The following is an 18,530-nucleotide window of genomic DNA, read 5'->3' as shown; positions in this document are numbered from 1 at the left end:
GCGCTCCACATAACAGAGCCACTTGCTTACGGCTTGCTTTGTAGGCTGAGGTGCTGCTTACCTAAGTGGCTACTTGCAAATAATGGTAAGAGGGAGGCTTCCTAATTTCGTCACCACGCAGCTCCCCGAGGGTCAGGTGACTTCATTCCTCGGAAACGCCATCCCATCGTCTTTCTTTCAGCACAGTCATCCCACACTTCGCTATCTGTCTCCTTTCTATACAGATTTAAATTTCTTTACCCTAAAGAGCACTAGTGTAAGCATGACATTTATAACGCAGCTCGGATAGCTGCCAGCGGGCCTGTGCTTGTGGGGCTGGATGTACCTCCCAAGCGCTAGAGCGGCACCTGATCCAGGTAAGGAGAAGGCGCTGCTAGGAGGAGTGAGCTGGCAAAGGGTCAGACAGCTTGATGCCTCCAGGGCTGCTTCAACACTCGATGTGAAATTCACTGCGCACTGAACACAATTCCTTGCTATTGCTTTTCTCTTCTAGAGAGACATCTCCTCTACGGACGACCTGCGGTGCTGTACCGGACCAGATACGACATCTTATACCACACTGACTTCGAAAGCGGCTACAGTGAGCTTTTCCTGATGCCTCTCTGGACTTCCTACACCATTTCCAAGCAGGTTGTTCAGAAAATTGGGTTTTATAGTCTTCATTTTATGATAGTTCTTACTGCAGTTCTGTGACTGAATTAACAGAATTTATCTTAGAAAATAAATGTTCATGTTTCCTGATTGAACAAATTCACTGTTGGGTCTATTACGAGCTATTTAGAGCATTAATTTGGTGTTTCAATAGTGCTGTGGTAATGTCTTAAATATGGAAGACAGCACTAATTCTTCTCATTTTTATATTTTGCTTAAATTACAGGATAGTTACTGAAGCTACCATTTGTTTATTTATTTGTTTAAGACATGGTCTCCCTCTGTAGTTCAGGCTGGCCTGGTCCTCACTGTGGAGTCCAGGCTGACCTTGAACTCACGGTGAGCCTCCTGCCTCAGCCTCCTGAGTGCTGGGGCTACAGGGGTGTGCCACTAAACTTGGGTGCTTATTTTCTCTAGTAGACTTCATTGTTAGAGCAGTTTTCGGTTGTCAGCAAGATGTAGTGGGAAGTGTGGGGAATTCTGGTGTGTCCCTGCCCGCAAGCGTCCCAGGCACTAGCACCTGTCTTGTTTTAGTCAGAGTTTGGCATTGAAGTTGCAGTGTGGTGGAGCTGAGCCATGTAGCTGTATGTAAAGAATTAGAAAATTTATTTGCAATTGAGGTATGTTTTTAATTTCTGAATATAAATAAAGTACTTCTGCGGCCCCGTAGAGCTCCCTGTTCATCTGTGCTGTGTATACACGGGTAGACTCTTGTTTGTTTTCTACATATTTATAGACAGAGCACACACACATATGCACGCTGAGAGTGCAAGGGCATGTTTAATTTTAGGAGTGCTGGCTTTTAAGTGCTCTTTTGTAGAACTTTTTATTTTGTGTATCTTTTTATTTCAGCTGTGCAAGTTCTGCTTTATAAATTGTTTTACTCAAGACTTTGCAAGAGGAGCCGGGAAGATGGCTCAGTGGAATAAGTGCTTCCTTGGCAAGCGCAAGGACCTGAGTTCAATCCCCGGTTCTGGAAAAAAAAAAAAAAAAAAAAAAAAAAAAGACTTTACAAGAATTTTGCTATAAAGAAATAGGATTTTAAAAATGACTCAGATCAGGAGCCATAATGCAAACAGCAGGGCTGCACAGGACAGAGCAAGCTGGCGGCCACACATCCCTGTCCCCTCAGTGTGCTGGCTTCTGCACTGGGGTCACTAACTGCCTCTGCCCCCACGCAGGCCGAGGTCTCTGCCATCCCCGAGCACCTGAGTGGCTGCGTACGCCCGGATGTGCGGGTCTCTCCAGGTTTCAGTCAGAACTGCCTGGCCTACAAAAATGACAAGCAGATGTCCTACGGATTCCTCTTCCCGCCCTGTAAGTCACCAAGTGTCTGCTTGCTGGTGTTGTTCTGGGCATTTGGGGGGAGAGATGTGGTTCAGCAGGTGGTCAGTGGCCTGGGTTTTCTTCAAGAAGGGCACTTCGATGAGATTTTTCCAAAATTGGCCCCAAATGGCCAGCTTTCTAAAATCCAGTTCTCCAAGTCTAAAGTGCAAGGAAATCTCCTGTGTCCCTCTTCTGACCCTTCGGTGAGAATCTGAAAGAGAAACGTGCACAAGCCGTCGCTCCTTTGGAGCCCTGGGCTGGCTCTCCTTCTCTCCTTCTCTTGAGGTCACTTTCTAAAGCTGAGTTGCACAAGGGCGGCCCAGGCTTGTTCCATAGCGTGCTTGGTGGACTCTGGAGTTTGATAGAAAGAAAGGGAAGAGTGAGGGAGGTGGAGACTGCCTGGAGGAGAAATGCAAGAGTCGAGCAGTGATTCATATGCTTGGGACCATGCTGGAAGTTGTTTTCCTGTGCATGGAGATCCTGCTAAAGCCATGGATGCTGTTTGTTTTCCTAATGCTTAGATCTGAGCTCTTCACCAGAAGCTAAATACGACGCATTCCTTGTAACCAATATGGTGCCAATGTACCCTGCTTTTAAACGTAAGTCCAATATTTACCTAATAAACTGTGACTTATGAAAATAAATATTTCTAAATTTACCACTTACCTTTTCTACCTCTATATTGATTTTAATAATACTAACACCTTTCATGTGTTTAGCTGATGGATGTTTTGAAGTGTTTTCATGTACATTCTCTATTAGGGGGCCCCAAATTTGCAGCTGTGAGGGAATGTTGTTTATAATGAGGACACTGACGTCACGAGAAGTCATGAGTGGGTCACGAGTGGCGGAAGATGGGCTAGACTGTATTTGTGTTGTGTTCCGACTTGCAGTTCTTTCTATTTTCATGCTCACAATTTCGATGGTTAGAAAGGGTCAGCACTAGGTCTTAGGGGCTGGTTGTTGTATTACAGCGTCTGTACTGAGTCACTGAACATTTTAACAAAAGCCACTACTGCCTCTCTCCTTTGGGGTGCTCCGGTGTCCCAAATGTTAGTGCTGAAGTCCAGTAAGAGCTAAAAGGGTTTTCTGATTCATAAGCATATTAATTTTAGATGACTTTAGGACTGTGAGGCCAAATTATTATTTGGTCTCTTGGAATGCATTGTTTATTTATATATGTCATAAATATTTTTATGAAATTCCTAAGTTGTGTAAGCACAATAAGCTCTGGTCCAAAACACCAAGTCCATTGTCTGTGTAATAATAAAAATGCCACTCACCCTTTCATTTGTAAAATTAAGAGATTTTTGTTGCATGACCTCTATGGTTTATAGATTTATCTAATTTTCCAGTGACCAAAATAATCCATTTCTGTCTGTCATAATAAAAATCAATCTATCCATCCATCCATCCACCCTTCCATCCAAAGGCAGAGAAAGCATAATGGAATAGCTTTTCCCCCTTTTTGGTGAACAGACCTGTATGTTGTGGGACAGGTCAGAAAAGGAAGGATGTCTCCCTACCTTGCTGTGGTAGGGAGGCCTGGGCTGTCACATGGGGCTCTCAGGGCTGGGCACAGGCCTCAGATCAGAACAAGTGAGTCCCAGCTATCAGTGACAGTTCAATCTTCCCAGCTCAACCTTGGTGAAATGGTCCACATGGTTTAGAGGGAAAAAAATGTTTATTTAATGTCCTGGTGAGTCAATTTATCACAATATAGCTTCATTTAATTGCCACCAATCAGGGTTTCCTGGATCTCTTTACTCTTTGTTGATGCATTTTCTGACCAAACAGTAATAAAGCAAACACATGGTACCACCCCGAGGCTGGTGTAGAAAAGGCTTTCACAGAGAGCTTGTTGTTCTTTCCTGGGGGAATGGTTTTTCACTCGCCACATTTCTGTGGGTTTGGCCTTCTGACTGTTGTCATTGTTGTCTCTGTTCCTCTTGCTCTCTCCTTCTTCCCCTTAAGTTAACATTTGATCTTCTGCCTTGCTATCCTTCTGTAGTACAAATAATTATCTAGGAGGCTTGTCTCTGGCGGGCTGCCCTGCTGGTCTCGTTCAAAGTAGAGTAGGAGAAGGTCCGGAGCAGGGGGCACTGGGGGAAGGTGGCCAAGTGCTCAGGGCAGGAAGGTGGGGCAGCCCAAACCCCCCTCTGGGCAGAGCAGCTGAGGTGGGTGGGACTCGGCCGGGAGTCCACTGCTTGCCTGCCTCTCCTGCCCTCTGCTGGGCTTCTTTCCCCCTCTCTCCCTCTGCCCCCATCCTGTCCTGTGCCTCTGGTTGGCCTTCACACACCCTGGAGCTGGGGTGTGTGAGGAAGACCTCGGTGCCGCTGAAAGCAAGGGAAAAGCAGACACCCCCAGGCCAGGAGAAGAACTTCCTAGGTAAAAGAGGAGCAAATGTAAGAGCGTGGGCTGGACCAGGTTTGGCCAGGCTGGAGGACAAGAAGAAAGGCTTGCTCAGGAGGTGGGGAGAGGTAGGAAGTAAAACCAGAGGTGGTGAGGGCCCTCAGTGGACTGAAGGTTTTAATTACAGTGAAAAAATCATGTGGAACATTAGAAATGTGTGTGCATGTGTGAGTTGTGTGTGTGTGTATACACACGTGTGAATGTGTTGTGATCTGACTTATGGTGCAAGAAAATCCATTTGCCTCCTACATGAGGGTGGCACAGGCTATGGGCCAAGGTAAGCGCTTCTCATGGGAAGCCAGGAAGTCGTCATCTATGGTGGCTCCTGTTCTGCAGTAGGGGTGACAGGAGCTTAGCATGAGATGGAAGCAGTGACAGTGGTGACAGCTGAGTGGCTGGTTTGATGCAGGGACAACATGGACACTGCCTGTCCCACGGGCATGGGATGAAGTCACGACCAAAGCCTGGGCCTTGTCCTGGACATCTGGGCATGCAGGTGTGCCATTAACTGGGACGGCCCAGGGTGGGCAGGACTAGAAGGAGTAATCCCGAATCTGATGGAGCAGCGTTCCGTGGGATGAGCCTGTTAGGTGTCCGGGTGGCTTATGAGACAGTGGCTGGGAGACACAGCTGCAGCTCTGAGCAAGGGGCAGGACTGCAGGCAGATGTAGGAAGTGGGCTATGATGGGCTCGGAATGGAAGAACAGTAGGGAAGGCCTCTGCACCGTGGCTAGAAACCCCGTGCTGCTCCTTGTGCTCAGCCTGTCTGCCTGGCGTGCTCTGGCCCTCTGTTGGCCTGGGAAATACCCGCTCGCCCACCCCGCAGGCCGCAGCTCCGTGGCCACGCCTGGGAAGCCTCCCTGATTGATTGGACCGGGCCAAGGTCCCCTAGTGCTCTCTCCTGGCTCCAGATCTCTCCCTGGCTGGGTTAGAAGTGACCCACTCAGATAAAGCTTCAAAGTGGAGTCCTTTCAAGGTCACAAAAGCCCTGTTGTCTCTGGGATTGTAACATTTGGCTTGTACCATGCATCTTTAAGAGAATCTGGCTGAAACAAGATTTTTCATGGAGAGCTGTTTTTTTTTTAAGAGTTGATTTTTGTCTTTGCACAGGAGTGTGGAATTATTTCCAGAGAGTATTAGTGAAGAAATATGCCTCAGAAAGAAATGGAGTTAATGTGATAAGTGGACCAATTTTTGACTATGATTATGACGGCCTCCACGACACGGAAGACAAGATTAAGCAGTAAGCGTTTCATGCGCATTGGAGTGTGATGTGTAGATCCCAAGACATCAAGGCTTTTAAAATATTCGTGTGTTGGAGGAAGGTTGCTATCTCTTCATCTTTTTTCCTTTAAATTTCTTTGTAAATTCTTCACTTCTTGAAGTCTTTGATTAAATATAGGATTGGGGGTTAGAATGGAGTTTTGAATTTCATGGTAAGTATAATTTTCCATTCCATGAAGAAAACATATCAAACTACATTTTCCCAATAATTATTTGATAAAAAGATACTTTCCACCTCCCCTCATGACTTGGGGGACATTTCTGAGTCAGTGTACCTTCTCAGGAATGATTCTTTCTGCCTCTCTCCTTGGTGCTATTGGGGATAAATGCGGAAGGCACGCACCCCCTCAGGCAGCGCACACACAGCCCATGTAGAGTAAGTTGCCCTTTAATTTTCAACATACGTGAAACAATCAGAGAACACACAGAACCGAAGAGATGGCTGAACTGTAATTTGCAGACATGTACTTAGAGAGTAAACCACTATTCAAAAAAAGATGACTAATAAAATGCACATTGCTCGACTGGACAAAGACTTGTCACACCACTAAGACTGTCACTAGAGCTCGGTTCTTAGCAGTTTGGCAGATGAGTTTAGGTTCCCGCTGCAGTTTGAAAGGCGGTTGGTGCCCTGAGTGCAGGATCTCCTGGCTCTGGCCCATTTTCTACACCTCTGAAAGGCATCTTCCTGACGCATGGGCCTCATGGTGCCACTCTGTATCTCGAAGCCCTAAGCAGAGAGCCCTGCGCCGTGGTGTGGGGCCCACTTCAGTCTTTTATTCACTTTTGCTCTCATCCTTCCAGCCTCCTCTCCGCTTCCTGTCCCCAGCTCTCAGATCAAGCTGTCTTACTGGCCTGGAATCTCCCTCTCGTCTGCCCACCCTGAGGCGGCAGGGAATATGGCCCGGGCAGAGAGAACAGCTCGGTCACAGAGACAGAGGAGGGTGGGCGTCACGAGGGAGCGCGACCCTGGGCGAGCGGGGAGGAATGGGGCCTCGGGGCTGGCCCTGGCCCCCGCGCAAGGCGCGCCCGCGCCCACAGCCTCACCCTGCCCTCCTCCACAGGTTCGTGGAAGGCAGCTCCATCCCAGTGCCCACTCACTACTATAGCATCCTCACCAGCTGCCTGGACTTCACGCAGCCGGCCGACAAGTGCGACGGGCCCCTGTCGGTGTCCTCGTTCATCCTGCCGCACCGGCCAGACAACGATGAAAGCTGCAATGTGAGTTCAACAACAGGTCCCGAGACAGAAGCCTGGGGCTTGGGTTTTAATTTCTGTTTCCTCTGCGGGACCCGAACTCACTTAGTAGAAAGCGCTTGGATTGCCCAGCAAAATGGAAGGAAGAGAGGGCCTGACGGGAAGACTCCTTGAAGCCTTAGGAACTAGGACTCTAGTGGCTTTTGTTTTTCAGTCTATGTGTATGTGTGTGTGTGCATGCTTAACACATATGGGTGCTCGATTTTAACCACCAACTAAAAGAGTGCCCTTGCATGTTTAGGCTTAAAAAAGGGATACATATTTTATAAAAAGGAGATAGAAAGCAGTGTGATTTTAGCCATGGCTGGAGCAGAGTGAAAGTTGAAAGCCGTTCGTTATATTAGTCTCACTACTCCTGGGATGCTTGAAAACTTTCACAGAGAAAGAGACATCAATGGAGAGACCAGGCAGGGCGAATCCCAGCAATCAGGTCATCTTCTCCGTTCGTTACTTGGTAGGGAGGTGCAGCAGGAGCTGGTTCCTGGCCCGACGTCACCCCTTTCTGCCCCCTGCATGACGTAGATGTTGATGCAAGTGCTGTGGGCTGGAAGAAGGGACCCGTGCTGTGTGCTCAGCCCTGTGCCAGCTCGGCCCAGCCCCAGAGTTGCTGCAGGCGTCTTTCATGTGGTGGGAAGGCCTTGCTGCAGATCTGCTGGTGGAAGTGGGAGTCTCGAGGCAGGGCAGGTTGTGTCTCCAGAGTAGCTGTCAGCTACCAAACTGCACTACAATGCGTGATCCTTGGAAGCCACAGGGGGAGAAACTCTAGTGTGCATATTAGATGTCACCCCTACGCCCAGACAGCTATGATGTGAGGCTGTAGATAATAGGTGAGGAAGTCGCCGCTGCAGTTGAAGAACAGCTTCAGAGGGCCCTGGGGCTCTGGACTGTGGCTTCAGTTATGAGCGGATGTCTTCCTTCTGTATTTTAGGGAAGGGCCTACAGGGTGTTCAGGGTCTCACTGCTAGGTCAGTCTCGTCATGATTCTGCTGTTTACAGTCTCCTAAGAGCTGGGGTTACAGGTGCATGCTGCCAAGCCCAGTCTCGATGCCATCTCAGTGTGCTCCTGGGGCAGGCCTGGCACAGCAGACCCGGGGATCGAACCCCTGGCCCCCTGCACTGGCAGGCGCTTTAATCTGCAAGTGATTTGGCCGGCCCTATGAGTGGATGTTGGGGCCATGGGTATTTAAAGCAAAATAAAAGATGCAGGAAGGCTAGTTAGTTGTGTTCAGACTTGTAGAATTGAGGGCAGTAGAGGAAGATTGCATTTTACACATCACTGGGAATCAAAGTTTAAAGTAGTGTTATTAGTGAGTGTTATACTGAGTTCATGCTGGATTCTGAGCACTGTGCAGGCGCTCTGTGTATATCACACAACTGCTAATCGTGTGGTCTGCCCGTAAGCACAGCTCTCTATTTCTGTTTTCTCTGTATCATATTTATTTTTCTAAATTGCTAAGGCTGGGCTTGAACTTGCAGTTCTCCTGCCTCAGCCTCCCAAAGTGCTGAGGTTACAGGCATGCACCACGCCTGGCTGTTCGCTTTCCGTTTTTCCTTCCTTGGGGTGTACTAACTTTTGCTACACATGTGTTAGTTTTCCACCGTCACTCGTCTCCATCACAGTTGCTCCTATGGGTGGCCAACTCACATCAAGAAAGAGCGTATTTTCTTCATGTGCGCCACTACCTTCATTTCCTAATGACAAATCAGAGACCACATTTTAGCACTGGGGAAGAAAATTCTCTTCTGGCAAACTGGCAAATCATTTCCTAAAGAAAGAAGTAGCAAAAGGCAGATTTTCCTGCTGTGCATTCTTACAATCCCAGCATGCCATGATTTAAATTAGGAAAATTCTTTTCATTGCTGACCACATATTCCAATGGTTGCATTTATAAAGAAAAACTTGGATTGAGTGACCACTGAAAAAAATAGAACAAATGAGCTGAATGTGAAAATTCTCCCCAAATCCCACCTCGCGCTTCCTCTGCGCTCTCCTGCCTCCTCTGGAGACCTCCCACTTGGTTCCTTACATGGTCACTGTGTGGGCTGCCTAGGGCCACTGTGGGGAGGTTATATTTAGGTCTTTCTGCTGAGGTCCTGGTCAGGTTGGGCAGAAGGGTGGGGTGTGGAAGGTCAACACCTTCGTTCTCCAGCCTGCCAAGCAAGTCCGCCTCACTTCTTCCCCTTGCCCGGGATGGCCGGGGGTCAGCTTCCTAAAGCCACGCTGTCAAGGTGCACACTGAGCCTGGCACAAGCTGCCATGCTGGCCTGTCGGGTCTGCATGGGATGGAGCTTTCTTAGAAAATTTGCAGGTTCTGGGGCTCTGGCAGGAGGTTTGCCAAGACCAGTGGTGGCTGAGAGCTGGGCCAGGGCTCATCTGAGCCACCTCAGCCCTGGGCTTTGCAGCTGCAGTCTGACCTCTAGGAAGGCTCTTGGGGGGTGCTGCAGGCCTAGCAGATGCCCTGGGGAACAGTCCTCTGTGCAGCAGCCCTGCCCCGTGTCTGCTCATGCAGGCAGTGACTTCCTCCTAGCTGCAGGGTTTCCTAGCCTCTTGCTTCCACCCCAGCTGCCTCCAGAATGAAAGAATGTAGTTTCGAGATGCAAAAGCCTGTTTCACTGGGATTACCTTTCAGTCTCATGGTAGACATGAAATGAGTTGATGACGGGGGTGTTTGAATTTCTTCCACCTGTGCCAAAGAGACCATTTTCAGCAAAGAAATAAAGAGATTTTCTTCCTTTCCTGTCCTTTCCTTCTCTTTTCCTAGGCAGGATCTCCCTATGCAGTTCAGGCTGGCCCTGAACTCCCTCATGTAGCCCAGGCTGGGCTCGAGCTCACAGCGATCCTCTTGCCTCAGCCTCTGGAGTGCTAGCATTACATGTGTGTTCCCCCATGCCTGGCTTTCCTTCCTTTCTTCTGTGAGGTTTCTGTTCCTTTTTTTTCCTTCTTCTTTCTTCTTCTCCTTTTCTCTCCCTGCCAAAGCGCTGCTGAAGTAAACATAGTTCACCTTGAAATCAGTGAAGACGCCAGGCCTTGCGAGGTGCAACAGTGTGACCAGAGGGCCTAGCCAGGAAGTGGCCAAGTCTAGCCTCTTAGGTTGCCACGGCCAAGTGCGTCCCCTCAACCGCATCAGGCTGAGCTCATTCCTAAGGCGCTGGTGCACTTTGATGTCACAGACGGCATTGCTGACTGTCCTGAGCAACCTGCGGGGCACACACGTGCTCCAGATACAGCTATTCCTTTTCCTGGGAAGTGGAAGGGCATCTCACATTACTGGGATCTGGGCTCGTTCAGCAGCCAGGAAAGGAAACAGATCACTGGCTCTTTGGGCTGTCTGGTTTCCATCGCTCTGACTTGTGCCTATTGAGGAACATGCCTTCTCAAGAGCACAAGCCTCCACTGCTTGGTACAGTTGACTCCCACTGAGGTTTGCAGTGGCGTGCAGCATTGGCAGTGTTACCTGGCAGGCACATGGGTTGGGATGATGGACGGGAAGGGGGGTCCAGGAGGGAGCAGCAGGCCTGGCTTGGTGGGCATACGGCGAAGCCGAAAGAGGACGTGCGCTGTCTTGGTGCACAGCGATGGTCACGCAAAGCCCCCTGCAAAATCAGGCTCTGACCACTTGGCTTCTGTTGCAGAGCTCAGAGGACGAATCCAAGTGGGTGGAAGAGCTCATGAAGATGCATACAGCTCGGGTGCGGGACATCGAGCAGCTCACTAGTCTGGATTTCTTCCGAAAGACCAGCCGCAGCTACCCAGAAATCCTGTCCCTCAAGACCTACATGCATACGTACGAGAGCGAGATTTAGCTTCCCAATCACACATGGCGCAGTCTTATCACCTGGTGTATATTTTTATATTGTGTTTGTATTTATTAATTTGAACCAAGACATTAAAAAAACCTTAGTATTTTAATCCTGTACCAAATCTGACATATTAAGCCTGAATGACTCCACTGTTTTTCTCTAATGTTTGATTTAGGTAGCCTTGTGTGCAGATAGAGCTGGTGATAAATACTGCAGCTTGAGATCTGAGCGGGAGCTTCGAAAGGGGGCTGCAGATCGGATATTTGCATTGAGGGAATATTACTTTCCAATGCACAGTCGCCACATGCAGTCCTGTACTGTACTGAAATACTGATTTTGTAAAGTTGCATTCATTTGCTGTTAACTATGAAAGACATATTTAAGCCTTATAGACCAATCCTAAATATAATAAATCACATGTTCAGTTTTTTCTGGGTTTGTTTGGGTTTTATTTCACTTCGAAATGGAAGGGTTTGTTCAGGCATGTTCATGCACGTACAGAACATGACTCTTACAGTGATTCTCCTCAGTTGTTTCCTTGCTATGTCATTGCAGTGGCCAGGGCGAGATGTTTGGTTTGTTTCTGTGGGAAATTAGAGCACCAATGGAGAAGACAACAAAAAGAACTCCTGAATGTCTTCTCCCAACCAATCGACATTTGGAAATACTTTGAAGGGACTGTCTATTTTGATCACATTGGTTCAAAAGTATTCTAAGTATTAGGCTCAACTTAGACTGCATGGAGCATGTGTTTTCCACAAGGGATCAACCAAAGAACCATGGAGGTCATAATGAGCTTGCAGACAGCTACATGACCTGTCACATGGACATGATTATTAAGTCAGATAGAGAGTAACAGATGCTGAGGGAGAGGCTTGGTGAACATGATCAACTGAATGGTATCTGGAGTGGTGATCTTAGGACAGAGCTATTGCTTTAAACGGTGGCTGGAAAAACCCTTCAGTCTTTCCATCATGGAGAATGATGATGGCTGTCACACTAGTAATGACACTAAAATCTTAGTGTCCTACTCTTTTCTGAGTCCCCATTTGCAGTAGGAAGTACACGTCCCCTGTGCGGAGTGGGCATGTGTGCAGGACGCACCTGGTTTCTTTTTACTTCCTCTTCTATAAATTTGCTCTGAAAATACATCAATTTAAGAAAGAAAACAAGGGCTGGCAAGATAGTTCAGTGGACTAAGGCACCTGCTTTAGGCAGAGTGCAGTGGCCAGGGTCTGACCCCTGGTGTGCCATGCTGGCCCTATCTGAGGGGGTGCGCTGAGATGGGGACTGAGACTGGGTGTGGTGGCGCACACCTGTAATCCCAGCGCTTGGGAGGCTGAAAACAGGAGAATCACTATGAGTCCGATCTATGTAGTGAGACCCTTTAGACCCTGTACTAAATACAAAAAGAAGAAACAAGAAGAAGGAGGAGGAGGAGGAGGAAGAGGAGAAGGAGGAGGAGGAGGAGGAGGAGGAAGAGGAGGAAAACATCATGTTAAACAATGATTGCATCAAAAAGGGAGGATGGTACAGGGAATGTGTGTAAAATCATAAGCACAGTAAGAGAAAAACTGACATTTAGGAAATACAGCACTACACTGGAAGACGTGCTTGTGGCCCTACTCGAGACGGCTGCATTTACCCAGCACTTGCTAGCCCTCTGCTGCGTCTGTGGCACTTCCTATGCTTTCTCTGCAAACTCTCAAGAGTGACCTGAGTAAGGTAGAAGTAAACTGGACAGTGGCTCATCATTCAGTCAGTATCCTACAGTAGTTCATTAAACATCTACTGTGTGCCCATAGGTATATCTTCCACTGGGAATGAAACAGTGACTGAAATAAACGTGGTTCCTTGTCTCACAGAATTTATCAGTGAAAGAAAGAGCTCTGAAGTTTCATATAATATGTACGGTCAGAGCGTCCAGAAGATGCTGTGCAGGGGCAAAAATGGAAGACAGTGTTGATGACATCCCTGCCAAGACCTGGCCCGTGAGACAATCCAGCTTCAGGGACAGTGGCATCAGGAATAAGGGTCTCAGGAGGTAGCAGGGCATCCCCAAACACCATGGCCAAGTCAAGAGGGCCAGGCCCAGCTCCCATGGCCTGCTAGACCCTATGGAGGCCTTTTGAGTCCATCCCAAGTGCCACAAGAACTCGCTGAAATGTCTCCAGCAGGAGCTGAGCTAAGATTTCAGTATGCTGGCTGGGTGTGGTGATCTCCATACTCAGGAGGCTGAGGCAGGAGGATTGCTGGAGCTGGTGGCCAGCCTAGATTACACAGTGCATTCAGGGACACTGTGAACTATATAACAGGACCCTGTCCCCAAAAACCCAAAACCAAACAAACTACCCAACAGTAGGATTGCAGGGGAAAGAGGCTAATTTTATTTTTACAAACAGTAATGAGCTCCTTGCTAAGCTAAATTTCTGTATCACCTCAGACTGAACTCTTCTCAAAATAAGATATACCTGAGGCTTCCGGGGAGAAGAGGTGCGCATTTACCTGAGTGCCGCTGCTCTATTTTTATGCATGGGCCAAGTCTTTCTTTTTTTCTCATAAATAAGCTTCAGACCTGGAGACAGCATCAACCACCATGTATTTCAGGTAAGTGGCTCTGCCGATAAATGCATGTCCTTAATTGTGGGGTTGGCCGTGAAAGTCCTTGAATGGACAGGGACTCTATTAACATGAAGTTGAGGAGACTATTTTAGTATCAAGACCGTGGCCCATTCATGCTTTCATGGACAAGCTGCAGCCCACTGCTAGCCCGGTGGTCCTCTTCCAGTAGCCACAGGCCCCTCGCTAGAATGAGCGCATTGTATGGGATGGGCCAGGAAGCCAGCCACACAGCTTCTCAAGGGAGAAAACATGCTGAATTATGTGCAGCAGGCTTGGCTTTGGAAAAGTCCTGAACAAAAGCAGTGTTGGCTGCCAGCTTGGTTTGTGTAACTGTGCCCAGGAGCCACAGAGCCCCACTTCCTGTGCTGGTGACTCCTTGTGCTGCTGGGAAGATGAATCCAGATGGCCCCTGTTTATATCCTTCTTCCTCTGAGCCTTCCTGCTGAGTCAGGACCAGGTCTGCCTGGTGGGTGGGAAGTGGTAGAGGCCACGGGAATGCTCCCCTGGCTTTGAGAGGGGTTGTTTGGGACAGCAAGAAAGAAAATTCACAGGTCAGAAGTGGGGGCAAAGAACACTGCTGAAGGTCCACACTGGAGTGGTGGCAGGGCCCTTGGACTACACTTTTAGGAAGTTTGTGTCCTTGACCCCTCTTGGCAGGGACAGCCTGTCCTGGCTGAGACACAGAAGCAGAACAAACGAGCTTCTCCTGCCTTCCTCCTCGGCCTCCTCTTTTTTTGTTTCCTTCCTCCTCCTCCTCCGCCTCCTCCTCCTCCTCCTCCTCCTCCTCCTTCTCCCCTCCTCTTCCTTCTCCTTCCAGCTTTATGGAAGTAAAACTGACATAAAGCAATGCACATGTTTATAGCATACAATTAGATAACTTCCCTCCAGAAATTATTTTTAATAATCTTGTTACATAAAAACAAACACAATGTTTTATCAATTCACACCCATTTGTATTTTAAAAGATGTGTGTAGATGTCCCCTCAAAACTTCATGCTGGGGGGCCGGGGAGATGGCTCAGTAGGATAAGCACTTGACTGGCAAACACAAGAATCTGAGTTCAATCCCCGGTTCCTCCAAAAAAAATAAAAATAAAAAATAAAAACTTCATGCTGTTGTAGGTGGGGCTTTTCAGATGGTATGTGAACATGGATTAAGGGTGTGGCACTGGGATTAAGAAGGTATGGTATGGGATTAATCTACTGATTGGTTTAACATAGCTTGGGTGTGGATGATGGGAAGCCCACCCTGGGTGTGGGTGGCTCCAACCAATGGGCATGTAGCTTGGATGAGGTAAAAGAGAAAGGAAGGCTGCTGCTTCAGCTGCACTGTCTGCTGCCCTGCCATGGACTGTTGCTTCTTCTCCATGCCTCCTTGCCTTGGAGCCAGCAAACTATGGACTGAAACCTCTACAAATTTTGAGCCCGCCCCATTCATCACCTTTAACTTGTAGGTGTCAGGCATTATGCCTTAGCCAAAAGAAAAGTAACCAAGGCACAGACAAAATTAAGAATGCAGATTTATGCATATTTATAACACATGTACATTCACAGAATTTTAGAGACTTATGGACTAGAAGAATCATAAGTTTGTAATTTGAAAGACAGACAGACACACACACACAGACACACACAGACACACACACACACACACACACACACACACACACACACACCCATGAGTCAATCCCTACCACCAAGCTAGTGAAATATCCACTACAGCCGGCCATTTACTTTCTCATGACCACTGATGACCTCCTCCAGCCCCACCCCTGTTCCCAAGCCCCTCTACTTTCTGTCCCTGTCCACTTGTGAGCACTTTGTAGAGTGTGGTGCTGACAGGATGGAAAGCCCGTGCTTCCTGTCTGGCTCCTTGCCCTCAGCACAGTTACTCTGAGACTCACTCAGTCCGGGGCAGGTGGCCCGTTCCTCTTGGATTATTAAGTAGTGTTGCATTATCTAGATAAACATTCTTTCATTCGTCTTGTGCTCAACAATGGGTTATTTTCAGGTTTTAGTTTTTAAGGACGAAAGCCTGTTAGGAACACATGCTCTAAGGTCTTAGTATAGACGTGTACTTTCTTCTTTTTTTGGTAAATGCCTGGGTGTAGGATTGTTTGATTCTATGGTAGATGGGATATAACTTCCACTCTTAAAGTAATTGCCAAACTTTTCCGAAGTGATTGTTGTGTTCGATGCTTCTCCAGGTGCTGTGTGAGGCTGCCTGGTGCTCATGGCCCAGCAGCTCTGGGGTGGCGGCCCTACGTGTATCTCTTCCAGTAGAGGAGCAGTGGTTTTACCGTTTTAGCTTGGCCTTTTCTAGTGCACACTCTTAAGCATTTTTTCATCTAATTGCTTGTCATTCTTACATTTTATTTAGGATGTGTCTGTTAAAATGTTTTGGTCATCTAAAACATTGAATCATTTGTTTCCTTGGGAACTTTAAGAGGTAGTCTTATATTCTAGATTCAAATTCTCATGTATTTTACAACAACATTTTCCCAGTTTGAGTGTGACAGATGGAAGCTGTCATTGTTATCTTTCTTCTTTTTACTCTTGGTTGTTTTTCAGATTTTCCTTTGTCACAGGTTTCTTTGTCTGTGATGCTGGGCGTCAGAGCCAGGGTCCTGCCCATGCCCAACAAGCACACTGCCACCACACTGGTCTCCAGCCACATCTGGTCACAGTGCTAAGAAGCCTCAGCCTGATGTGTCTAGATTTATCTTTCTTTGTGTTTCTTGTACTTGGGATGCGTGAATTCATAGTTTTCATCCAACAGAAGACGTAAGGCCATTCTTCCTTCAAATTTTATTTTGTGTTATGTCATGGATTCACATTGATATTTGGTTTATTGAATTTGTTCCACTGTTAATTTATATTGGGAGTTTTTTCTTTATAAGTTTCATTTCATAGAGTTTCTATTGAAATGTCTCAAACTCACCCATCTTTTCTTCTGATTTTAATTCCATGGTGTATTTTTGATCCCAGAGTTAATAATTTTTTTGTATTTAGGACCGGGTCTACAGGGTCTGCAGGGTCTCACTGCATAGATTGGACTCATAGTGATCCTCCTGTTTACAGCTTCCCAGAGCTGAGATTACAGGCGCACGCCACCAAGCCCAGTCTCAGTTGCCATCTCAGCACACCCTGGGGGTGGGGCTGGCATGGCAGGCCTGGGAATCAAACTCCCAGCCCCTGCGTCTGCCTAAGCAGGTGCTTTAATCTGCTGAGCTATTTGTCTGGCCCAGAGTTAACAATTTTTATTATCAGAATTCAGCTGGAATCTTTTCATGTCTTTCATGACTTATTTTAATGTGTTTTAGCTTTTCTGTAGCTTCCTGAACACACAGAATATACCTTTAATGGTAGTTTTAATGTCAGAATCTATGGACTCTAGTCATCTGTAAAGTATCTGGGTCAGTTTCAATTGACTGATTGTTCTGTTAGCTATTAGATGTTCTTTTCTTCTTATCTGGTAGTTGAGTGTTATATGTCAGATATTGAACTTTCTAACTTTTATATGTGCTGGATTTCTGTGTTCCTTTAAATGCTCTTAGCTGGGTGAAGTTGCTCACACCTGTAATCCCAGCACCCTTGGGACACTGAGGAGAAGCACCATAGTCAGTCTGAGGGCAGCCTGGGCTACAGAGAGACCTTGTCACAAAAATATATAACCCTTGAGCTTTATTCTATGTTTTTGTTTTGTTTTTTTTGGCGGAACCGGGGATTGAACTCAGACCCTTGCATTTGCCAGGGAAGCGCTTATTCCACTGAGCCATCTCCCCGGCCCAAATGTTTGTTTATTTGTTTTTGCAGTACCGGAGATTGAACTCAGGACTTTGCATTTGCCAGGCAAGCGCTTATTCTACTGAGCTGTCTCCCCAGTCCCTATGTGTTATTTTTTGGGGAGGGAAAAACTTCCTGGAAAATTTTCTGAGGACCAGAAAGTCTTGTGTTTGCTTTTAAACTTTGTTATGTGTGATGATAGCTGTTTGCAATGAGGCCCAAACAGTACAGGTCGCCCCTTCTCCCTGACCTTTGTCGATGCTCTAAGTAAAGCTGGCCGGGATACAGCTCAGGGCACAAGCACCTGCCTGGAAAGCGCAAGGTCCTGAGTTCAATTTCTGGTACTTAAAAAAGGAAGGAAAGAAGAGCTAAGTGAATGTGGCACATGGCGAGTTTTTGCTCTATGTGTTGGGAACAGCTGCATCACAGTCCCTGGGCACGTGCTGGGCACAGTTCTCCTGGTTCTCAGGTGTCAGACAGTTCCCTGGAAGCTTGGGCAGGACTCTCAGGGACAATGAGTGCTGACCTGAGCTCTGGAACCCTGAGGCTTCTAGAGTCCTCTTTGTACTGCTCTCATCCCTGGTTCTGCCCCGTGCAGACTCCATCTTGCTATCTCTGGAGCCCGGACATCGTCCTCCCAGTCTTGAGAGAAGAGAGCTGAGCTGTCCCGGCTCCATGGCCGCATGACTCCCTCCAGGACTGTGGGTGAGGGCGGGCCATTTCCCTGGTTCCTGACCTCTCAGGAATCGCTGCCCTTGGCTGCCTAATGCCAGTGTCCTGAGTGCCGTAGACGTTGTTCAGCTCTTTCCTTGTTTTGGGTGGCAGAGCAAAGCTGCTCTCTTGCTCCAGCTTTATCAGAAGTGGGAGTGCTGTTGTTGATCTCCGGAGGCTGGAACTTGCTCATCTTTATATTCCCCACATCTGCAAGCACCGAGCCTTCACTGTATCAGGTAACACATAGGTTTTTGCAAAATCAAATTCATGTAATGTTGAATTTAATTAACATTTAATGACATGACTAAGTCTGAGATAGCGCCGTGAACGTACAATGCATAACACTGATTTTAAGACCCTCTGTGTATGGTGGGTCACGAATGTATATGAAATACAATTATGACATAAAATACATTCAATGGAACAGAAAGGAAGAAAACTACATGTTGATGTGGAAACTGGCATTCAACAAGCAAGAAAATATAATTCTTTCACTACTCATGACAGTTTTGAGGTCCATTTTTATACTTGTTTTATAAACGAGCACTTTTGTGTCATGGATGCATATATAATCATCCAAGTGCACGTAAGTCAGGATCAGAGGGGCAGCGTGTGACTTTGTCTCTGACTCTGAGACCCACTCTATACCCTACTGGGGTAGCCCTGCTGGTAGGGAGT

The 18,530-nt window shown here is 47.4% G+C and overlaps 1 protein-coding gene across 1 annotated transcript in view; it reads left to right on the top strand.

The window, feature by feature from the left end:
• Positions 1–11,161, top strand: part of Enpp2 (ectonucleotide pyrophosphatase/phosphodiesterase 2) — a 79,479-nt gene extending 68,318 nt beyond the window's left edge. The window contains exons 20-25 of the mRNA XM_012517448.2: positions 494–630; positions 1,833–1,968; positions 2,499–2,576; positions 5,500–5,632; positions 6,738–6,894; positions 10,564–11,161. Of these exons, the coding sequence (XP_012372902.1) occupies positions 494–630; positions 1,833–1,968; positions 2,499–2,576; positions 5,500–5,632; positions 6,738–6,894; positions 10,564–10,734 (812 nt within the window). The 3' untranslated portion in view covers positions 10,735–11,161. The remainder of the gene's footprint in view (positions 1–493; positions 631–1,832; positions 1,969–2,498; positions 2,577–5,499; positions 5,633–6,737; positions 6,895–10,563) is intronic.
• The last annotated feature ends 7,369 nt before the right edge of the window (positions 11,162–18,530 follow it).

The sequence above is a fragment of the Octodon degus genome, unplaced genomic scaffold (assembly GCF_000260255.1).
Source record: "Octodon degus isolate 3935 unplaced genomic scaffold, OctDeg1.0 scaffold00179, whole genome shotgun sequence".
NCBI lineage: Eukaryota > Metazoa > Chordata > Mammalia > Rodentia > Octodontidae > Octodon > Octodon degus.
Note: the sequence above shows the minus strand (reverse complement) of the source record. Positions and strands in the feature narration are given on the sequence as shown.